The 20061-nt window shown below is 34.0% G+C and overlaps 1 protein-coding gene across 3 annotated transcripts in view; it reads left to right on the top strand.

Annotated features, from left to right (window-relative positions):
• LOC106881081 (pleckstrin homology domain-containing family F member 2) overlaps positions 1-20061 on the top strand; it is a 213093-nt gene that overhangs the window by 167250 nt on the left and 25782 nt on the right. For all 3 annotated transcript variants that reach the window (XM_052968844.1, XM_052968845.1, XM_052968843.1), the window contains 2 exons: positions 13712-13776; positions 18852-18989. In XM_052968844.1, coding sequence (XP_052824804.1) covers positions 13712-13776; positions 18852-18989 — 203 coding nt within the window. The remainder of the gene's footprint in view (positions 1-13711; positions 13777-18851; positions 18990-20061) is intronic.

Genomic DNA, 20061 nt, shown 5'->3' with positions numbered 1-20061 from the left:
ACGATGAACAGTTGTATGGTTTGAACTAAGCTTTATTCTTCAACTGATAATGCAGGATTTTCTTCAAGTAATGCCTCAAGGAGCTTATCATCGAACTCAACTGGACATCCTGTTTGATCTTCATCTTCAAGGCTGAAATCTCCACTTCTGAATTTTGCAAACCATCTTCTATAATAATATTTAATTAGTTTAAATGTACACAAATGCATAAAAATAATTTTAAATTTCATTACACATTCTAAAATACTATTAAATTTCATTCAATTTAAAAAAAGATAAAATTGGACAGAGCTTATTGGATGACCTGATAGTTTCAAAATGTCTAGATCTTATTTGAGATTTTTCCTGAATTTTATTTTTTAAGTTAATACTCTTATAGAAGTTCTTCTGTTAATGGAAGTATAAGCTTGGATTAAATTTTTGTAAATTGAATTGCTTAATCCATAGTTACTTCATAAACAAAAATATAATGCAATCATCTCATTATCATCGTTTTAACATTTATTTTCCCCTGCTGCTATGAGTTGGCTATCTCTCTAAGTATCCTTATCCTGGGTCAGTTCATTTGGGAAGCATGATTAAACTGCACTACTGACCAAGTCTTTCTTGGTCTACATGTGTTGCATGTGCCTCTACCATTCAGTGTTTGTCATTTGTTTATATTACACATCCATATTAACATAATTAATTCTCTTTCATATATCTCTTTGACCAGTTGATTTCACATTTGGGTTCAGCTTTTCTGTTGACTTGTAATCTTGACTCTGCTTTTGTCAGCTTTGTACAATTCCTGAACTGCTCTAATGAGCCATTCATCCATATCACATCAAGCATTCTGATTGCCCATTGAAAACCTTTTCTACTTCTAGGTCAACAAATGACAGATAGATTTATTTATTTTCAACTATAACTTATAGAATTCTTTTGCTGTTGCTGTTGTTGTTCAACCTCAAGTCAGCCCTGATTAAGCTACCTTGCAATCAAAGACTGTCCCATCCCATATTCTGACAGTATATATAAGAATACATTATTCAACATATTCTACAGTAGGGTGTTTGTTATTCAAAGAAGCCTAGTTTTCTATTTCTACCAATACAAGCAACTTTATAGAGGCTCTGTCATTAGTTCAAAATTTCAGTTGACTCATCTCGCTGTTACAAATACTATGACACAACCAATCCAGAACACTACTCATATCTGCACTAAATGCAACATATCCACTCTAGTGCAACAACCCACCACTAAATTTACTCTCTCTCTCTCTCTCTCTCTCTCTCTCTCTCTCTCTCTCATGAATTTCTATCTCTAGTTATTTCTTTTTTCTTTTTATATAATTTTTCAGCTTAATAATTTGTTATAAATATGTCAACTTCTCCACACTATACTTTCTGTTCCCATTCTATTGTTAACCTCTTAAATCCAAAGTAATTGATTGAAATCTTATTTTGCTTGATGACTCATTACATTCTGAAACTACACTCTCACTTTTTCTCCTCATTTTAAATAAAACTTTACTCTTCAGCCATAAATGGCAATAGATAGGAATTAGTTCTACTCATACTTGCAGCATTGACTGCATTCTTAAATAATAATGTACATGCTTGACAGGGATTTTATTTGTTTATTTTATCTTTAAATTTGGTTACTTAATTAGCTGATGACAAAGTTTTATAACTTGTTTTAATTGTTATTAAAATGAGGATTATCCTAGACTTTTTAATCAGCAACTCTGTTCCTGTCCCCTCCCCACAAAGAACTACAAAATATATTTGTATGATGAGGAATGAGTTTGAAGAACTATACGAGGGCTTATCACCAGTTCTTCTACAATCATGTGTATTATTGATTTCAGATTCTGGCACAAGTCCAGCAATTTCAGGAGAAGGGGATAAGTCGGATATGTTGACCCCTGTGTTAAACTGGTACTTATTTTAGCTATTCTGAAAGTTAAAGTCAGCCTTGGCAGAATTTGAACTCAGAACATAAAGATGGAGGGAATGCAGCTAAGCACTTTAACTGGCATGGTAATGATTCTACCAGCTTGCCTAACCATCTCAGTGTGCACAGCGTAGTTATGGAACAACTGATTATAAAATTCCACATCTACAGAAGGCATGGGCAGCCTACAGTACTAAAAAGTTACTTGTAGCTCTGATTTTTTTGTGTAGTACATCATAATTATATAAAAATAATATTTTATTTAAATTTAAACAAAACGTTTAGGCCTTCCTCTATTAATTTGAACAGTTTCATTTCTCTCGCTCTCTTTTATTTGCTTAGTGTAATTATAGAGTGTATTACATACATTGCTTATTGAATCATTTTTTTTAGTGGCATTGGCTGAGTTATAATGCACACAATAACACAATAGGCCCACTACTAGAAAAGGACTGCCCAAGTTTTTCCTATAGGTATCTGGAACAAGGCAGCTTAAAAAGCTTCACCCTTCTCTGTCTATTAATAAAACTGTATTCAGTCCTACAAGCAATTGAAACACTTGTTAGTTTTACAATATTGCTATTGCTGGCATTAACTGTGGTTGTTACTACTCTGCAATGTCTCTACACTAGTGACATGGCATGAGATAGTAAATAACCTCTTGGCCAGTTATCTGCTAACCTGTTGGTTTTGTGATTTCTGTTCATTTGGTTAAGTACCACTTAGTTGTTTTATCTGTACAAACAAGTTTTTGTTATATACAACTGTTAATGAAAATGTTTAATGTTTGTTGAATGAGAACCCTTACAGTTAAATGCAATTGCTATCACTTGACACTCTTGTATAAAATGGACGAGAGAGCATATATACTAGTTCTTGAAAGATTATCTTGTTAGACACAGTGTTTTCTCTGTCCAGACATAATGAGTTACACACATGTAAGTAAGTAAAATCCTTAGCTGGCGACCAGAGTGGGATGCTGTCCTTTCAACCAAAATATGCTTTTGTGGATGCTACTGAATGATGGACTCTGGTGATGATGTTATTCCATGCTTTCCAATCCATGGTGCTGTCTTTAGCATGCTTGAAGTCAAGACACTGTGACTTCAGGTCTTCCTCAATTTGTTTCATCCATGTCTTCTTATTGACCGTTGTAAATGAGTTGCAGTTGTAGGAGCAGTGGTAGTAAAATCCCTATCTTGTAACCAGAGGGGGAGGCTGTCCTCTCAACCAATACACTGCTGTGGGTGCCACTGGATGATGGATTCTGGTGATAATGTTTATTCTATGCTTTCCAGTCCATGGCACTGGCCTTAGCATGCTTGAGGTTAAGGCTTTTTGACTTCAGGTCTTCCTCAACATTTTTCACCTATGTCTTCTTTGGTGCACTGCACTGGATTCTCTAGTGCGTGGTTCACTGCCACCACAAAAGTTGGTGTGGTAGTCATCCAGTACTCATCTCGCAGACATGGCCAAACCACTGTAACCTGTGCTGCTGGATTTGGTCTTCAATGGTTGGCTGCTGCCATTTTTCTTAGATGTCGTTGTTGTTGTAATAAAATGAGGTGTTGCTTTTAGAAAACTTACCAGATTGAGCAGAATCCATCATCCAGTGGCACCCACAGCAGTGTATTGGTTGAGAGGACAGCCTCCCCCTCTGGTTACAAGATAGGGATTTTACTACCACTGCTCCTACAACTGCAACTCATTTACAACGGTCAATAAGAAGACATGGATGAAACAAATTGAGGAAGACCTGAAGTCACAGTGTCTTGACTTCAAGCATGCTAAAGACAGCACAAATATTGTTACAAATACCAACACTTTGCAGTAGTTTTATGCATTAACCCCTCACAAAAAGAAAAAAAAAAAAAAAAAAAAAAAAAGCTAAAGGATTCAGAACTCTTTAAAACAGAGTCCACACTGCAAAGACATTTGGTTTTCCGTTTTATTGTAGTTACTGTAAAGAATTAAAATATATAATGAAATATTTGTTACCAGATACAATTAAGTTCTTTTGTTCACCTAAATTATCATGATTATGGCAATTTTGATGCACTTTGGACAATTATCATCTTTTTTTTTTGTTGATTTTTGTCACTGATTGAATGTATTCTTATCCTTTAGTTGAATGTTCTCTGTACTAATATTGTTATTGTTAGGATTGTGTTGACATATTTTATACAGGAACCTTTATTAAGCTAACTAGAAAAGACATAGTAAAGAAAAAATGTATTAGTTATTGTCTCATATTAGTTTTAGTCTTTTGGACTGTACCAGAAACAACTGTAGACATGTTTCAATCTTATTAGGTCTCCTCGGTGAACCGAGCACTTCACACTACTTTTTTTTATACAATAATTTTCACTTCTAGGCATAAGAAACTAGGAATATTCATATTTAGAGCATAACTATATAAAAATAATAGCTAAGTGTTTATAGCTTTGATGCAGGAAACATAAAAAGATAACTAGAAAACAAAATCTACATTGATAAAAGAACATTATTAGTAACTGACTAATATTATTTTGAGTGTTTTGGCAAATACAGCTGACGACCCAGTATATATTTTAATCTTGTCAGACTTTGAAATACTCAATTCTTTTTCATAAAATAGGTAACCTGCTTTCTAGTGGAAGGATATATATGCAGGAAGTTTGATGTGACAAATGAAAAATGTATAATAAAGAGTTAGAAAGAAATTTTTTTGATACTCATTTGGAAGGTTGACGTGATATATTTTGTGGATTTACATGCTATGCAAACTTATATATATATAGTTAAAGAAGTTGAAAATGTTGAAGTGGTTCCCAAATGATAAACTGTCACAATGTGTAGTTTGGCATGTTGTGAAAATACTAAGGAGATTTTGCATTCACTAACATTAAATGTGTGTGTGTGTGTGAGAGAGAGAGAGAGAGAGAGAGAGTAGGGGGGAGATACAGCCAAACAGACTGAAGTAAATTGAGAGAGAGAGGCTCATTGCATTGAAGATGAAATGAGGTCTGACAGTATGTATACCTCAAATATAGCTAACATAGCAAACATTGCCAAAATATATAATCAAGCTCATTATTCACATTAGTAAAATTAATTTCATTTAATGAATAAAGAAGCAATTAATATTTTTTTGTAGTTTAAATTATCTTCATTGACTAAAAATATCTTTTTTTGATTTATCTTTTGACTTTACATCAAAATATTATTTTCTCTTTGAGTGCTGCAACTAAATAAGTTTGGAAATCATTAATATAGAATATTTTCTTCCTCTCCTTTTACATTCCCACCATGCTCATCAATTCATATAGCTTTGAAGTATGGATTTTACAATTAAATCATTATCTTTTTAATCTTAAATCAGGATCTATTTGTAATTAGCATGTAACAAAAATAGCATCCAATTACTAGTTAAGTTTCTTTTCTTTGTGCTTTAACTCAGAGATAAGATTGTTTGCAGCTAGAACAGTTAAATATATATTTAAAAGTTATGAAGCAATTGTAAGTTTGGCAGATTTAAAACATGCTAACTGTGGGGATGACTTGAAAAGAAAGTTATATTAATTACTATTGCTACATAATGGTAAATATTATATTTCTTATATATGATACACTTGTTTGAAATAGGAATTGTAAGTACCAGTTTGCTCCTATTGGTCATTTTGCATCCAACATTAAATTGTTGTTTTGTTCAACAATGCTGGGGACAATTTAATTTATACTTAATTCCTGAAATATATATGTATCTCAGAGCTGATTATGCTTGTTGATAATATCAGGTCATTAAGAATGAAACGTCCAATTTTCTTATGCACCAAGTTTGACAGTCATTAACTCTAACGTTTTATCCTGACAATTCTTTGTCTTACAACATTGAAGAGTTACACCATCACTTTTCAAAATGCAATTCATGGTGTCTGATTATATTGTGAGTTTTCTCTTGCAAATCAATTTTTGTGAACCCATGGATAGATAAAAAATTCATATTGTTTATGAGTATGAGTTCCATCATGGGACCAATGCATCCCAGACAGCTCAAAACATCAGTGAGGTGTTTGATGAAGATAAGGCAAATGTGTGCATTGTATGTCAATGGTTTGAGAAGTTCCGGTTTGGTGACTTTACTCTCGAAAACCAGCACCATGGTACATCTGAGACCAAGGTGGATAATGATGAGCTGGAAACTGTAGTGGAAGCGGATACACCTCAAACTACGCATGAATTAGCAGCAAGGTTTGATGTTTCGATTCCAACTGAATTGGACCATCTGAAACAAATCGGCAAGGTAAAGAAGCTGGACAAGTGGGTACCACATGAACTGAACGAGCATCAAATGACACATTGTCTTGAAACTTGCTATTCTTTACTGTCACAGCTTAAAAGTGAACCATTTTTGCAACGTATTGTTAGGTGTGAAGAAAAATGGATACTTTTCAACAATAGCAAGCGTTCTGCATGGTGGTTGGATAGAGATGAAATGCCAAAACACAATCCAAAAAGAATATTCACCAAAAAAAAAAAGCTAATGGCATCTGTTTGGTAGTCCAGCACTAGTGTCATCCACTACAACTTCATAAGACCTGGTAAATCAATTACAGCAGATGTATACATCAACCAATTGGATGAAATGATGAGTGAACTTGCAATTAACCAACCAATATTGGTCAATAGAAGCAGGCCAATTCTCTTGCAAGACAATGCTCAAGACACAGCTCAACCACATGTTGCACAAAGAACACTACTTAAGTTACAGGAACTGAACTTGGAAGTATTCTGTCATCCACCTTATTTACCCTACCTTGCACCAACTGACTATCATGTTTTCCAGGCATTAGACAGCTTTTTGGCAAGGAAAAAACTTCATTACTTTTTGCTCTCCAGAATTCTTCCCTGCTGGCATAAATAAGCTACCGATAAATTAGCAAAATTGAGTTGATAATTTAGGTGCATACTTTGGTTAACTGCATTGTTTTTTCTTGAGATAAAGTAAAATACACTTTTAGTTCAAAATTGGTCATTTCATTCTTAATGAGCTGATAGTTGTGAAAACCTAAGATTTTCTGTTGTTTCTTAGTTTCCGTTTTAGAGGTGTACTCGTCGAGCAAGTGATTTGATCTGAGACTGCATGTTGAAGCCAAACCAATGTGGAAGACACAATAGCTATTCAAAAACACACAAAGAATGTTACTGCCACTTATACATTATACTGCAGTGTAATCTTGTCAGTGACCAGGTTGCAGTGCAATGAAAAGTTTGACACCAAATAACAAATAATAAATATTTAAGTGAAGTTAAATTTTTGCATGGCTAAGATGTATCTTTCATGCTGTAATTGGTTTGGATTTTGTATTTTCATTAGGAATCATGCTTTTTAGCCAGTCTGCAACACCATCACAAGATTGACTGCAATTGACCAATCACCATTGCCAATATGTTGTTTTCAGACAACACAGCCTTGAAGAAAGTTGTCTAGTTTTTGTACAACGTGCAATGCAACTTTACAACTTGATTGAAATTTAATTTCAGAGGCAGTGAAATTGATACCTAGACCACAATAACAACAAAACTGTTCATAATGTAGAAAATAAGACAGATAAAAAACAATAATCAGGTATGACTGGGTACAAAAGCATAATTTAGAAATGTTTTTTTTATAAACATCTGTTTCCTAATCATGAACATAATTTTGTTTACAAAAAACAATATTGTAACCTTGATGTGTATTTCATTCTGATCTCTGCTATATTAGCTTGGTAATGAGTCAGTATTGCATGATGACTGTCTTTCATTCTCTTAAATCTAAGCACAAACTGTGAAGAAGTGTTTTCGTTTTTTATTTTCAGGTAAGAACAATGCAATTGCATAGTAAATTGAAACAAGAATATTACTATAATATTATTGAAAAATACTGAAAAATGATTTCAGTATTTTGTTATTTGTCAGTTTTTCTTGTTAAGAACAAAAAACTTAAGAGTTTTATGCATTAAATTTTTCTCATTTTTAATATGCAATACCAAGTATTTTAACTTTATTTTTCTTAAATGTACTCAATTGAATTCCTGATATATTGAATTGCATTCACTTGCCTCCCCACTTCTCTTGACAGAATCATAGTTTTCCACTTAATGCAATGCATTTTTGTAATACCTCATTCTTTGATGTTACATTTTGTTGTCATTGAGCAGATGTGGGAACTGCCATGAGCTAACTAGATGATGAACTAGTTACTGTCCAGGATATTAAAAAATCACTAAGAAAATGTAAGCTGCAATCAGGTGTCAAGAGCAGATGAATAGAGTGAAGGAAACATCAGATGTTTCCTGAGGAAGTATATTCTACTGTTCAAATAAATACATGCAAAACAGAATAACAAAAAAGAAGATCAAGACTCAGAAAATATCTAGACCACAGTAGAATCAAACATGATGTGAAGCATATAGAAGATGTCATTGATCCAATATGTAGCATATGCAATCAATTTAATGTTGCAGGTACATTTGTCTTCAAGTATTGTTGCTCCTTATAAAGTGAAGCAAGACATGTTGGAAGCAGAAGCTGGTGTCAGTACTGTTGCTTCCTTTCATAGTAACAATGTAAATAAAGATTGCAACATGGAAGCAATGCCTTCTTTGACCCAATCAGCATCAGAATCTTGCAATATTTAAAGAAATAAAAAGGAAGACAAAAATTGAAAGAAGGCAGTAACATGAAACATAGTAGGAGATTGCTTCCAAAGTAGGTTTACATCACAAAGTTGCAGAATATTAATATTAAATACCTCATGTCTTATTGTCTTGGTTTGGTACTCTTAACTTCTCTGGGTTAAGGCTAAGACATCATTCAGCTGTGGAAAATAAAGCTGTAGACTTAATAACTACAAAATGTATTTGGATGATTGATGGGATGATTGTTTTAAAACAGCTACACTCGTCCTTTGCACCTGTGATCTTCTATTTTCTTGCAGAGGTTTTTTTTAGAGAAAGTATTGAAAATAGCTGACCACAAGGAACAAGTAAAATCTATTTTGTACCTCATGTAACTCATAAATCTTCTGACATTTGTTGAGAATGGATCATACATAGCATATGGGAAAGAATGTCATTCCCTTTCAAATAACTGTAGAGTGGTAAAGCCATGCTATTATGGTCATGAAGAAGTAAACATCTGGTTATTTTTACGCTCAAAATATGTTCAGAAGCATTTTCACCAGTCACTACTATAAACTTCCATGTTGGTTCCAGCAGATGTGGTTATAAAGATATGCACCAGCATAGGATGTGCAGAGAAGTTTATGGCCCCTCTTCTCTTCCTCACCAGTTGCGGTAACAAAGTTTGCACTCTTGACGCCTCTATAGCCACTATGGCTTTTAAGCTGCATCAGCCCTGGTTGGATTCCATCCATTCACTGGTTGACCCAGTCAGTGAATTCTTTGGAAACTGGAGAAGGAAAGATCAAGCCTTTCTCAGTTAATGATTATACATGAACACTACATAAAGTGCTTGATATATCTTTTTTCCCTTCTGACAATCTTGTTTCTTGTTTGGTGCAATTTGAATGTCACATGTTTAGATGATAGAAAGCATCAGATGTGAATGACACCAAATATGACATGTTCTAACCTGGTATGCTCATACACACACGCACACACACACACACACACACACACACACACACACACACAGAAGAGTTACTTTCTCTAAACCAGTGGCCCTCAACCATTTTTTTTAGCTATGAACCCCTTTGATTCCTATTTTACTTGGGTGCACCCTCAGAGTCAGTCAATGCTTAAAAAAACCTTATATTTTTATAATCAAATATTATTACAAATTGTATTTTAAGAAAAATATTATGTGTATTGGAGAAGTATAACCAATTTATTGCACAAAATTTTTAATAAACAAAATCTATGAAAATCATTGCTCAAAGCAAAGTCTCTCTTGTGAAGTATATAATATGTGCTAATTCTGAAGCAGGTGTATATCTCCACTATTTGGAATCAATACCAGAAATATCATTTCTAAATGACACTGCTTGTATACCAGTGACACTCATTTACAACTATCATACAATGTCAAAACAAGGAAACGCACGCACGCACACACACACACAATAACAGTTTGATTCAGCTTAATATGACTTTTGTGGCACAAGGACACATCCATCACATCAGATATTAGGAGAGGAGGTATCTGTATATATATATATATATATATATATATATATATATACTGCACAATATATGTATTTATTTAATCTGGTGGTACTCACAAATAAACTCCTTTAGTAGATCAGGCTACAAACTACATAGTAAACTAATACATTGGGGTGTAATGTATAGGTCTATGCAGTTGAAATCCCTTAAATCTAATCAGTTATTATTTCATTAGAAGTATATAGAATATATCTTACTAAATCTCTTTACACAACTTTTTTAACCATTACTGTCTTCCATACATTATTATTTCAAAGATGACTTTTTTGTATGTGTATATTGGAGTTGAAGAATGGATGTAACCATGATATTCTATAGATCTGATGAGCTAGCCTTCTATACCTGTATTGGCTTGTAAAATGTACAATGGTACTAGGTAATTTATAACATATAGACTAGTGCAGATATGTAAAATGATTTATTATACATTAAAATTAATTATTTTTTCATGATGTTGGCTGTGAAACCATTGTAATCTTATGGATATCAACTGGTGAAATATTTTAATCTCATACCTCCTAACTTTATATATTTAGAAGTTTTTGAAAAATATATTTAACACAGTCACAATATTTAAAGAAAGGTTTTCTTAAAAGCTATTAATTATTCTAAAAATGTTTTAAAAAAAACGTCATGAATCTTTGGGGAAAAACTTTTTGTATCAGGTGTATTTTGTGTGTAAGCACTTTTGTTGTTCAACTTTTCAAGCACATGTATTTATTTGGGTGGTCATCTATATAGAGGACATGTTTCTATCAGTTTCAACCTACCATTGACACTTACCCAGTGAATACACAGTGGGACTGAACCCATAAGCATGTGGTTGGGAAGCAGTTTTCTTAACCACACAGTCACACCTGAAAATGAAATTTATCTGAAAAGACACCTCTTGTCCATGTTAATCAATTTGAGCTACTGTCCACAGTTACTGCATATAGAATGAACCAAACCAATCCCATGATCATGTATGACTGGTGGGCTTCTTTAACTTTATTTTACTACTGCTACTGTTAATCTTTCCATAGTAATAGCTGAAATAATAATAATAAAAAAAAAAATGAAAGAAAAATATCTTTAGCCTCTTTTCAGTGTAGGTGTTTTTGTAAAACTAGGATAGTATTCATTGAAACTTTGCAATGCAGCTCATAAAAGCTTATATAACATGATCAGTAAACCTCATCATAAAATTTTCACTACACTATTCCTTCACACGAGCTTTAATTAATTTCATAATTAAATTTGGTTTTGAATGAATTAGATAAAAAGAAAGATGTAAAGTGTCCTTTACTCTATCAAAAATCATGAAATTTGCAATGAAAGGTTATTACATAAACTGTTTATTAAAAAAAAAAATCATATTTATTCTATTTTGATTTAGAAGCTTTGATAGCTCCCTTCCACACACACATGCATAGATTAATTAATATAAATTGGCCTGGGAAAGTTAACATTATATTCACTTCATGTAGCGTTAGTTAAGATGAATCTTCATCAAATAGCATGTTAAAAAATTACTGAATACATGTAATTTTGAGGGATTCTGAAATTATTGATCAGTTCAGTCTATAATAAAATGTTTACCCCTCACCTGTTACATAAAAATCTACAATGGTTTTTAGTTCATTCAAAGCCAATTTTAATTCTCTAATTAAAGAAAGTTCACATTAAGAAATGATATTACTAGATCGATTTTTTAATGGTGTTCACTGATCTTAAAAAAACAGAAATGTTATGTAAGCTTTTAAAGTTACATTACAAAGTTATAAGAATTATACTAGTTTTACAAAAACACATGAACTGAACTAAAGTATTCAAATGGTTCATGTGCTATGTCTCTTCTAGGTTTATTTCTGTTTTCCAGCTCAATAGCATGTATAAAACAAACACCAGCTCATAATGGTTTATGTAACTTGATGTTAAAAATTTTAGCAGTTTGTTCAAATCTAATTTGCATAGTTAAATCTTTTTTTTTTATTATTTAACAGAATTGAAATCCTAAAACCAAAGTGCTGCATAAAAAGCATAGGTGTGGGTGTTGGTGCCATGTAAAAAGCACTCAGTACACTCTGTAAAGTGATTGGCATGAGGAAGGGCATACAGCTGTAGAAACCAAGTCAAAACAGACTATGGAATCTAGTGTGGCCCCAGCTCCTGTCAAGTTATCTAACCCATGCTGGCACGGAAAATGGGTGTTAAATGTTGTTGATGATGATGATGACTTATGTTAGACATTCATTCTTCCATTATATAAATGGTTTCAAATTTTGACACAAGGCCAGTAATCTGGAGAGAGGGATAAGTCAATTACATTGATCCCAGTACACAACTGGTACTTAGTTTATTGACCCTGAAAGGATGAAAGACAAAGTTGACCTCAGCAGAATTTAGAATCAGAATGTAAAGAGCCTTAAGAAATGCCACTAACCATTTTGTCTAATGTACTAACAAGTCTGCCAGCTTACCTCCATTATATAAATGCATCTCATAACCAACAGTAGTCTTTATATTAATCTAAAGACTAGTGTTTGACTATGAGATCTAGTTAATATTTATTAAGCTAATAAAAAAAGACAAAGATTCTTTATAAAAGCCAGAGATCATTATGACTAAAGCAAGATGTTAGACTAAAGATAAATTGACTTTTAAATTCTTGTCCCGTAACACTTTGGAAATAACACCGTTTTTACTCAGTTGGTTTGAGATGAGCTTGACTAAAATATTGGTTTCAAATTTTGGCACAAGGCCAGCAGTTTGTTGGGAGGGATTAAGTAGATTAAATTGATCCTAAGACTTAACTGGTACCTACCTATTTTATCAACTCTGAAAGGATGAAAGGCAAAGTTGACCTCGGCGGAATTTGTACTCAGAATGTAATGGCAGATGAAATACTGCTAAGCATTTCACCCGGCGTGCTAACGTTTCTGCCAGCTTGCTGCTACCTTAGAGCTTGACTAAAATATTGACAAAGCTGAAGCACAGTGTAGATTAAGATAGTAAACATTTTTTGTTTTGAGTTAGAAAACCTGTTGAGTTACTTGGCCAGTCAGCTACCTTCAACTATTAGGTCTCTGTGAGCAGAGATGACAATAGCTTTCAAGTGATACTTATCTTGATAATATACCTAATTCATTTATATATATATCTTGTAAATCTTATCTGGAAAATTGACTTTTTTTTTGTACTTCAGAAGAATTTAGAGTTTTATTACTTATTTCTTCAGTTTACTATTCAAGTTAGGTGTTATTGTTGCTAACTTAACTATCCCTTGAGTAGCCATTGTTGAAAAATACTGCACCACTACCACACACACCCTTAGCCTTAATTAACGTCCTGGGTTTATTAAAGTAATCAATGAGTTGAACTCACTTCTTAGTTCTATCAGAACTATTAAACTACTTCCTGTTCTGGTACAGAACTAAAATTAATATAAATTACCTTTTGTTGCTAATCTTTTCTAATTATTTACAGCCAGTAGCTCTGTCTCCAGTAACAATTGAAATAAATAAAATAATTTTCTTCTCATTCATATGGTTCTTCAATTTATTTCCTTTCTTCTTTTGCAGTTAACAGTGACTCCAATCACAAGCGAATTGCATACGTAGAGCAATGTTTTGGTGCATCAGGGGAAGTGAGTAAAATATTTTACATCTTCAAAGAAATTTTTTTACATTTTAAAGTAATTGCTACATTTTCTTCCCTGAATTTTTTAAAAAATTTATCTTTAAAAAAAAAAAAAAAAAAAAAAATATTGTTTAGTTCAACTTGATGTGAAAAATTATTTTCTATTACTGTTACCACCAACAATAATGGCAATCATTTATTTTTCCTTATCACAATACTTATTATCTCACTATGTATTTGGAAAAATATTTTCAACATTTTATCAGGCACAATGCATCATTTCTGCTTCTTCAGCATTTCAGATTATAAGTTTTGAAAAAAATGTAATGGTGTGTGCATGTGCGCAAGTGTTTTTCTGTCTATTTTTTTTTCCTGTCTTTCCTTCTTTTTTCTTCTTTTCTTCTTTGGGATTTAATGAAATTTTTTTACCATTGCAAGATTTATGCATAACAAAATGGCAAGGCATTTTAGCTAATTAACCCTTTAGCATTTAAACAGGCCATATCTGGCCTAAATATTCTACCTATTTTATGTTGAAGCTGACCAGATCTGACCTCTCACACCTATTCTACAATGTTATTCTAAAAATAAGCAATTACATCATTAAAATTTTGAAGCTATGAGATAATGCATAATTAATTCAAAACAATGTGAATACATAAACATATTTGACAGTGTAACATGAATACTAAAGAGTTTAGTCAAGACAGCTTCTAGAATTTGGGGTTAGCTGAATTAGTTTGTGTGTGTGTGGATAATTTTACACCTGTGGAGTGGATGTGCACATTACATTAGTACATGAGTATGTATATACTTTATCTTCTTCAGCTGTCCATCATAGGTCATCAATGTTGACTGTTCTTGTTCTGTAATCATTTCTGGTAGGCTCGTATATGGGCTACAAGGCCAGCTCATGATCTGCAGCAATGATGACATATGCTGCAGTTGAAGCTACTTGACACAATGGAGAAATGACACCTCTCATGTTTTCTTTTATATTCCCTCTGTTGTTTCACATCAACAGCTGGAATTATGAGCTTCAGCAATCAGTGCCATTCATCTTGCCAATGAGCCTTCTTCTCTCCGGTGTTTGGGGAGATTCCAGAGTTCTTCATATGTCTTTTCAGCACATCCTTGTTTATGCTTCATTTATTGCCTCTCTGTGCGTGTGTATGTGTGCATGCATATGTTTGTATTCCACACGCACACACATGTTGATTGTGTGCATGTTTTCATTCAGGAACCACAAATGGCAACTCCTTGGAATGCTTTACAAATTTTCTCTGTACCTGTAATCAATTGCATTTGGTGAACACACAATAGGTTGCTTTGTTCTTTGTTTTGAGAACCTAGAATTTCTAGATTTTTATACAGATCTGTTGTGACAGAGCTCAGTACACCTATGATAGTAGATGCAATTAAAAATCTATATCCTGCCCATCTTCTCATTACTTTCAGTACAGCTCTCATATATTCATACTATATCTCTGAATTGACCAGACTATCAGATGTTGTTATCCACCACTGATCACAGTGCACTTCCTAGCATCGTTTTAGCTTTCAAATGATGACCTCCCCCGCTCTCTACTGGACAGGCATGTAAACCAACATATCCCACTGAATGGAATACCAGTCCGTCTCATGGTTAGCCATTTACAGTTGATTGAACTGGAGCCATATGAAATGATGTGTTTAGCTCAAGAACACAACACACTACCTGGTCTGGGAATTGAAGCCACAATCTTGCAATAGTGAATGCAGCATCCTTACCACTAGGCCATGCACCTTCACATATATATATGTACACATAATATCTCATCATCATTTAACATCTGTTTTCTGTGCTGGCATGGATTGAACAGTTTGGCAGGAGCTGGTCAGCTGAAGAGCTGCCCAAGCTCTATGTTTTGGCATGGTTTCTATGGATGGATACCCTTCCTAATGCCAACCACTTTACAGAGTGCTCTGGGTGCACTTATGCAGCACTGGCATGGGTGCTTATTACATGGCACCAGCACCGGTGCTTTTTATGTGACACCAGCACTCACTAGCCCACAAGACTAGGGACGCTCAGCTGAAGAGGGATGCAGGGGACTTAGCTTGACGTGTCTTCTTAAGCACAACAAATCACCAGAAGACTCGGTCCCTTGTCTGAGCCTTATATATTTTTATAAATAGATATAATACTATGTATTCACTTTTCTAATAGATTTTCCTTTCTAACTCGACAAATTATTTGCAAACTACTACATTTAAATGTCTGAAATCTTTCTGGATATGAGCGTAAATAGATTTCTTTTATTTTGGCTTCACTTTGCTTTACAGTACATAAGACTGATAGATTTTCCTCTCTATATTCATTTGCATCACCATTTGGAATTATATCTGGTTTACTCCATAGTGTTCTGATCATTGATTTAACACAAGAGATACTATTATCTTGGCTTGGTTGCATTAGGAGTTGGTATTGATCTTTATTTCGCCACCTGGTTGGGGAAGTAATTTTTAAATGAGTGTTTATTTAGAAGCAAAGGGAGAGGCAGATCAAGAGAATGAGTTAAGTACTAACATACTCTCTTTGTTAGTGTATCTGCAAGTTAAGCAGTGGCTGAAATGGTGGGTGGGAATCTAGCAGTTATCAAATATTACTCTTGTCAAATTTTTTTTTCTTTGTTTTGAAATATCAATTCCAGGAAACAATTCACAGTGTAATAATCGTCATTGAATTTAAGACCAGAGATGAATAAAGTGTGAAATAAATGATCTGGTTATTGATTATTTTGGAAATCAATATCATATTCAGCAACACCCACACAGGTGAAATAGGAAACCAAAATAACTGTGCAGAAATTTTGTTAAAAAACACAAAAAAATATAGAATTTCTACCCAGAAAATTATTGGCCTCCAGCTGCACAATATTATAGCTATGAATGAAAAATCACAGCTTGTTGATTTGATGCGTATTTAACCTATGAGCTGAAATATTCATGGGTCATATTCTACCAGTAGTAGAGAGCATTGGTTTCTTCATTACACGGCATCACAGGTTAGCTTTTTTTTTCATGGGCCCTTTTGACATGACTAAAAATAAACTGTCATTTCAAATCATAATTTATGGAGAATACATTTGCAAATTATTTGCAATAGGCGCTGGTGTGGCTGTGTGGTAAGAAGTTTGTTTCATAACAACATAGTCCTGAATTCAGTCCCATTGCATGGTACCTTGGGCAAGTGTCTTCTACTACAGCCTTGGGCCAAACCTTGGTAGATGGAAACTAAGAGAAGCCTGTTGTGTATGTGTGTTTGTGTCCTTTTCTTGACATTCTATGACAGTTGTAAAACGATTGTCACTGTCATTCAAACAGTACCACTCATTCCAAATGTTCTGTGTAAGCACATCCAGCCATGGGGAAATATTACCTTGTTTGGAAACAGGGGAGAGTTGGTGGCAGGAAGTGCCTCTGACCATAGAAAATCTGTCTCCATCCAACCCATGCAAGCATGGAAAAGAGGACGTTAAAATGATGCTCATCATTGTTCAATAAAATTTTAGAAGGAAATCATTGTTTTTCCTTCAAATATGTGATATTTGCCTACACATATCAGATATATCTACCATCACGGGCATAATAGATATTGGTCAATTACATCACAAACTTTATCTAAAAGAAATATCCATCAGAAAGAGTATATTCTTTGAGAACAATAAATAAAAAAAATTATCAAGGTATTGTACAGACATTCACATGAATTTACATGCTTGTTATCATTCATTTTGTTTCATTTTGGAATATATTATAATGAAGCAAAAATGCCCTGATCATGACACTTGACTATCAACAAGCAAATGAAGGAGTCCCTATGCAGTTACTTGATTTCCTATTATTATTTCAGTGGACTGGCAGTATCTGAGAGTCATTAATTTATAATGCATATATTTTTTTATCTTTTACATGTTTCAGTCATTAGACTGCAACCATGCTGGGGCACAGCCTTAAAGAATTTTTAGTGAAATGAATTGACACCAGCACTTATTTTTCAATGTCTGGTACTTATTCTAGCAGTCTCTTTTACCAAACCACTAAGTCATGTGTACATAAACACACCAACTCCTGTTGTGAGGGACAAACACACACATGACAAGCTTCTTTCAGTTTCCATCTATCATATCTGCCCACAGGGCATTGGTCAGCCCGAGGCTATAAAAGATGACACTTACCCAAGGTGCCACATTGTAGGACTGAACCTGGAACCAAGCAGACTTCTTACCACACAGCCACACCTGTGCCTGTCATCTTTGATGACAAAACAAAAAAAAATATCTAGTTTCAAATATCCATGGCTAAGTTGATGTCGTTGTGCTAGCTTGGCTGTTTCAGTGACCATGCTGATATAACATGATCAGTTGCACTTCTCATACCAGCTTGTTGCTATTGTCTAGCCTCGAAATGTCCCTGATGAAGCAAACTTATGAACAAAAGCACTAAAGCATCCCTTTGTTTTGTTTTTTTTAATGGAAGCAGCATTTTTTTTTCCAGGAACAGTATTCCTTGGACTACATTAGCCCAAAGTCTACTATTTTGTAAGACAGTAGGGATAAAAGAGATGACCAAGGACTGAGATATCTGGTGCATTGCTGTACTCAAGATGATTTGTCTGCTACAACAGAATTGTTACCGGCACTGGTGTCACATTACAAGCACCCAGTAAACTCTGTGGAGTGGTTGGCATTAGGAAGGGCATAGAAAACATGCCAGAATAGACAATGGAGCCTGGTGCAGCCCCTGGCCTTACCAACTCCAGTCAAACCGTCCAACCCATGCAAGCATGGAAAATGGACATTTGATGATGATGATGATGATGATGATGCGTAGAGTATGATGTGAGAGAGATTTGACTGCTAATTTCTAGCAGATCAAGGAACCACATAGCTCTCTTGTTGGTTCAACATGCTATCATATCAAATACTAACATGAGTCTGAGTTCTGTTTTCACATTTAACATATATTTCACTTCTGTTTCTTTCATTATTTGATTTATGTTTTAGTAGCTAATCCATTTATCTATGTATTTATTTGTAGAAACTCACACGCCCTGGTCGGGTTCTCGTAGGAGAAGGTGTTTTAACGAAAATGTGTCGTAAAAAACCAAAACCACGGCAGTTTTTCCTCTTTAACGATATACTTGTATATGGTAACATAATAATCAGCAAGAAGAGGGTATGTTATAACATTTTGTTCATAGATTTTTTTTTAGTTTTTTTTATTTTAACTTTTGCCAGTGAATCGTTTGATTAGTAACTATTTTGAGGTGGAATGTTTGCTGAAAGAATCACTTATACTCTGTGTGTGTGTGTGTTGGAAATTTGGAAGAATATTTAAGTGCTGCTACCAGCTGCTGACTGTTTCCTTTCTTATTTTTTTCTATAATATCTATTACAATTACGTTTGTGTATTTGTTTTGCAAGATTCTTGATGTGAAATCACGTGTTGAAGCATATTGTTATATTTGAGGATGGTCATATTTTGCCAATTAAACACGCATGCTATACATTTGGTCTTTACTTCAGCTTCATTATTGTTATTTTAGTTTCTTTTTCAAAGCTCTTTTGTCACATGTCCTGTGACCTCTTCAGTGACTCTCTGTCCCATGTGTCTCATCTTGTCCTGCTTATTCTATTTAATAAATGGATTTTAGAAATGGAATATGCAGAACAAGAGGAGACATGTGGGATAAAACTAACCACTGAAGAGGCCACAGGATGTGTGATGAAAGAGCTTTGACAAGAAACTAAAATGATAATAATGAAGCTGAAATGAAGACCTAAAATTTACAAAATTTGACCATCCCCAAATATAACAATACCTTTACAATGTTATTGTTAAAACTAATTTTATTAAATTTCAGCTATATTTTGTTTCCAACAGTCTTCTATTTCTTCTAATTCTGCTGCTGCAATAACAATAAGAAGAGATAAGTGTATAAAGGCTGTTCAATATTTATTAGTAGATACAGAGAAGGAAGGGCTTGATAGTAGATTTGTGTTAATTGTATGATGGTTTTAACCAATCAATGGATGTTTTATTGCATACAATCTAGAATGTGTAACTGTGGAGCAGGGTCTTTTATAGATGTTTTGCAAACAACTCACACCTGCAAGTGCTACCAGTCGAGAACTCCGTATACCGGAAGCCAGCAAGTGTATGGGGTCATCAGGAGAGAATGTGCGCCATTTCAGGGCCTACTTCTCGACGGCATCAATGAGGCCCCGCTTGCTAGATCAACTGGTTA

This window comes from Octopus bimaculoides, chromosome 6 (assembly GCF_001194135.2).
Source record: "Octopus bimaculoides isolate UCB-OBI-ISO-001 chromosome 6, ASM119413v2, whole genome shotgun sequence".
NCBI classification, from domain to species: domain Eukaryota; kingdom Metazoa; phylum Mollusca; class Cephalopoda; order Octopoda; family Octopodidae; genus Octopus; species Octopus bimaculoides.
The sequence above is the reverse complement of the archived record's forward strand: the minus strand, read 5'-3'. Positions and strand labels throughout refer to the sequence as shown.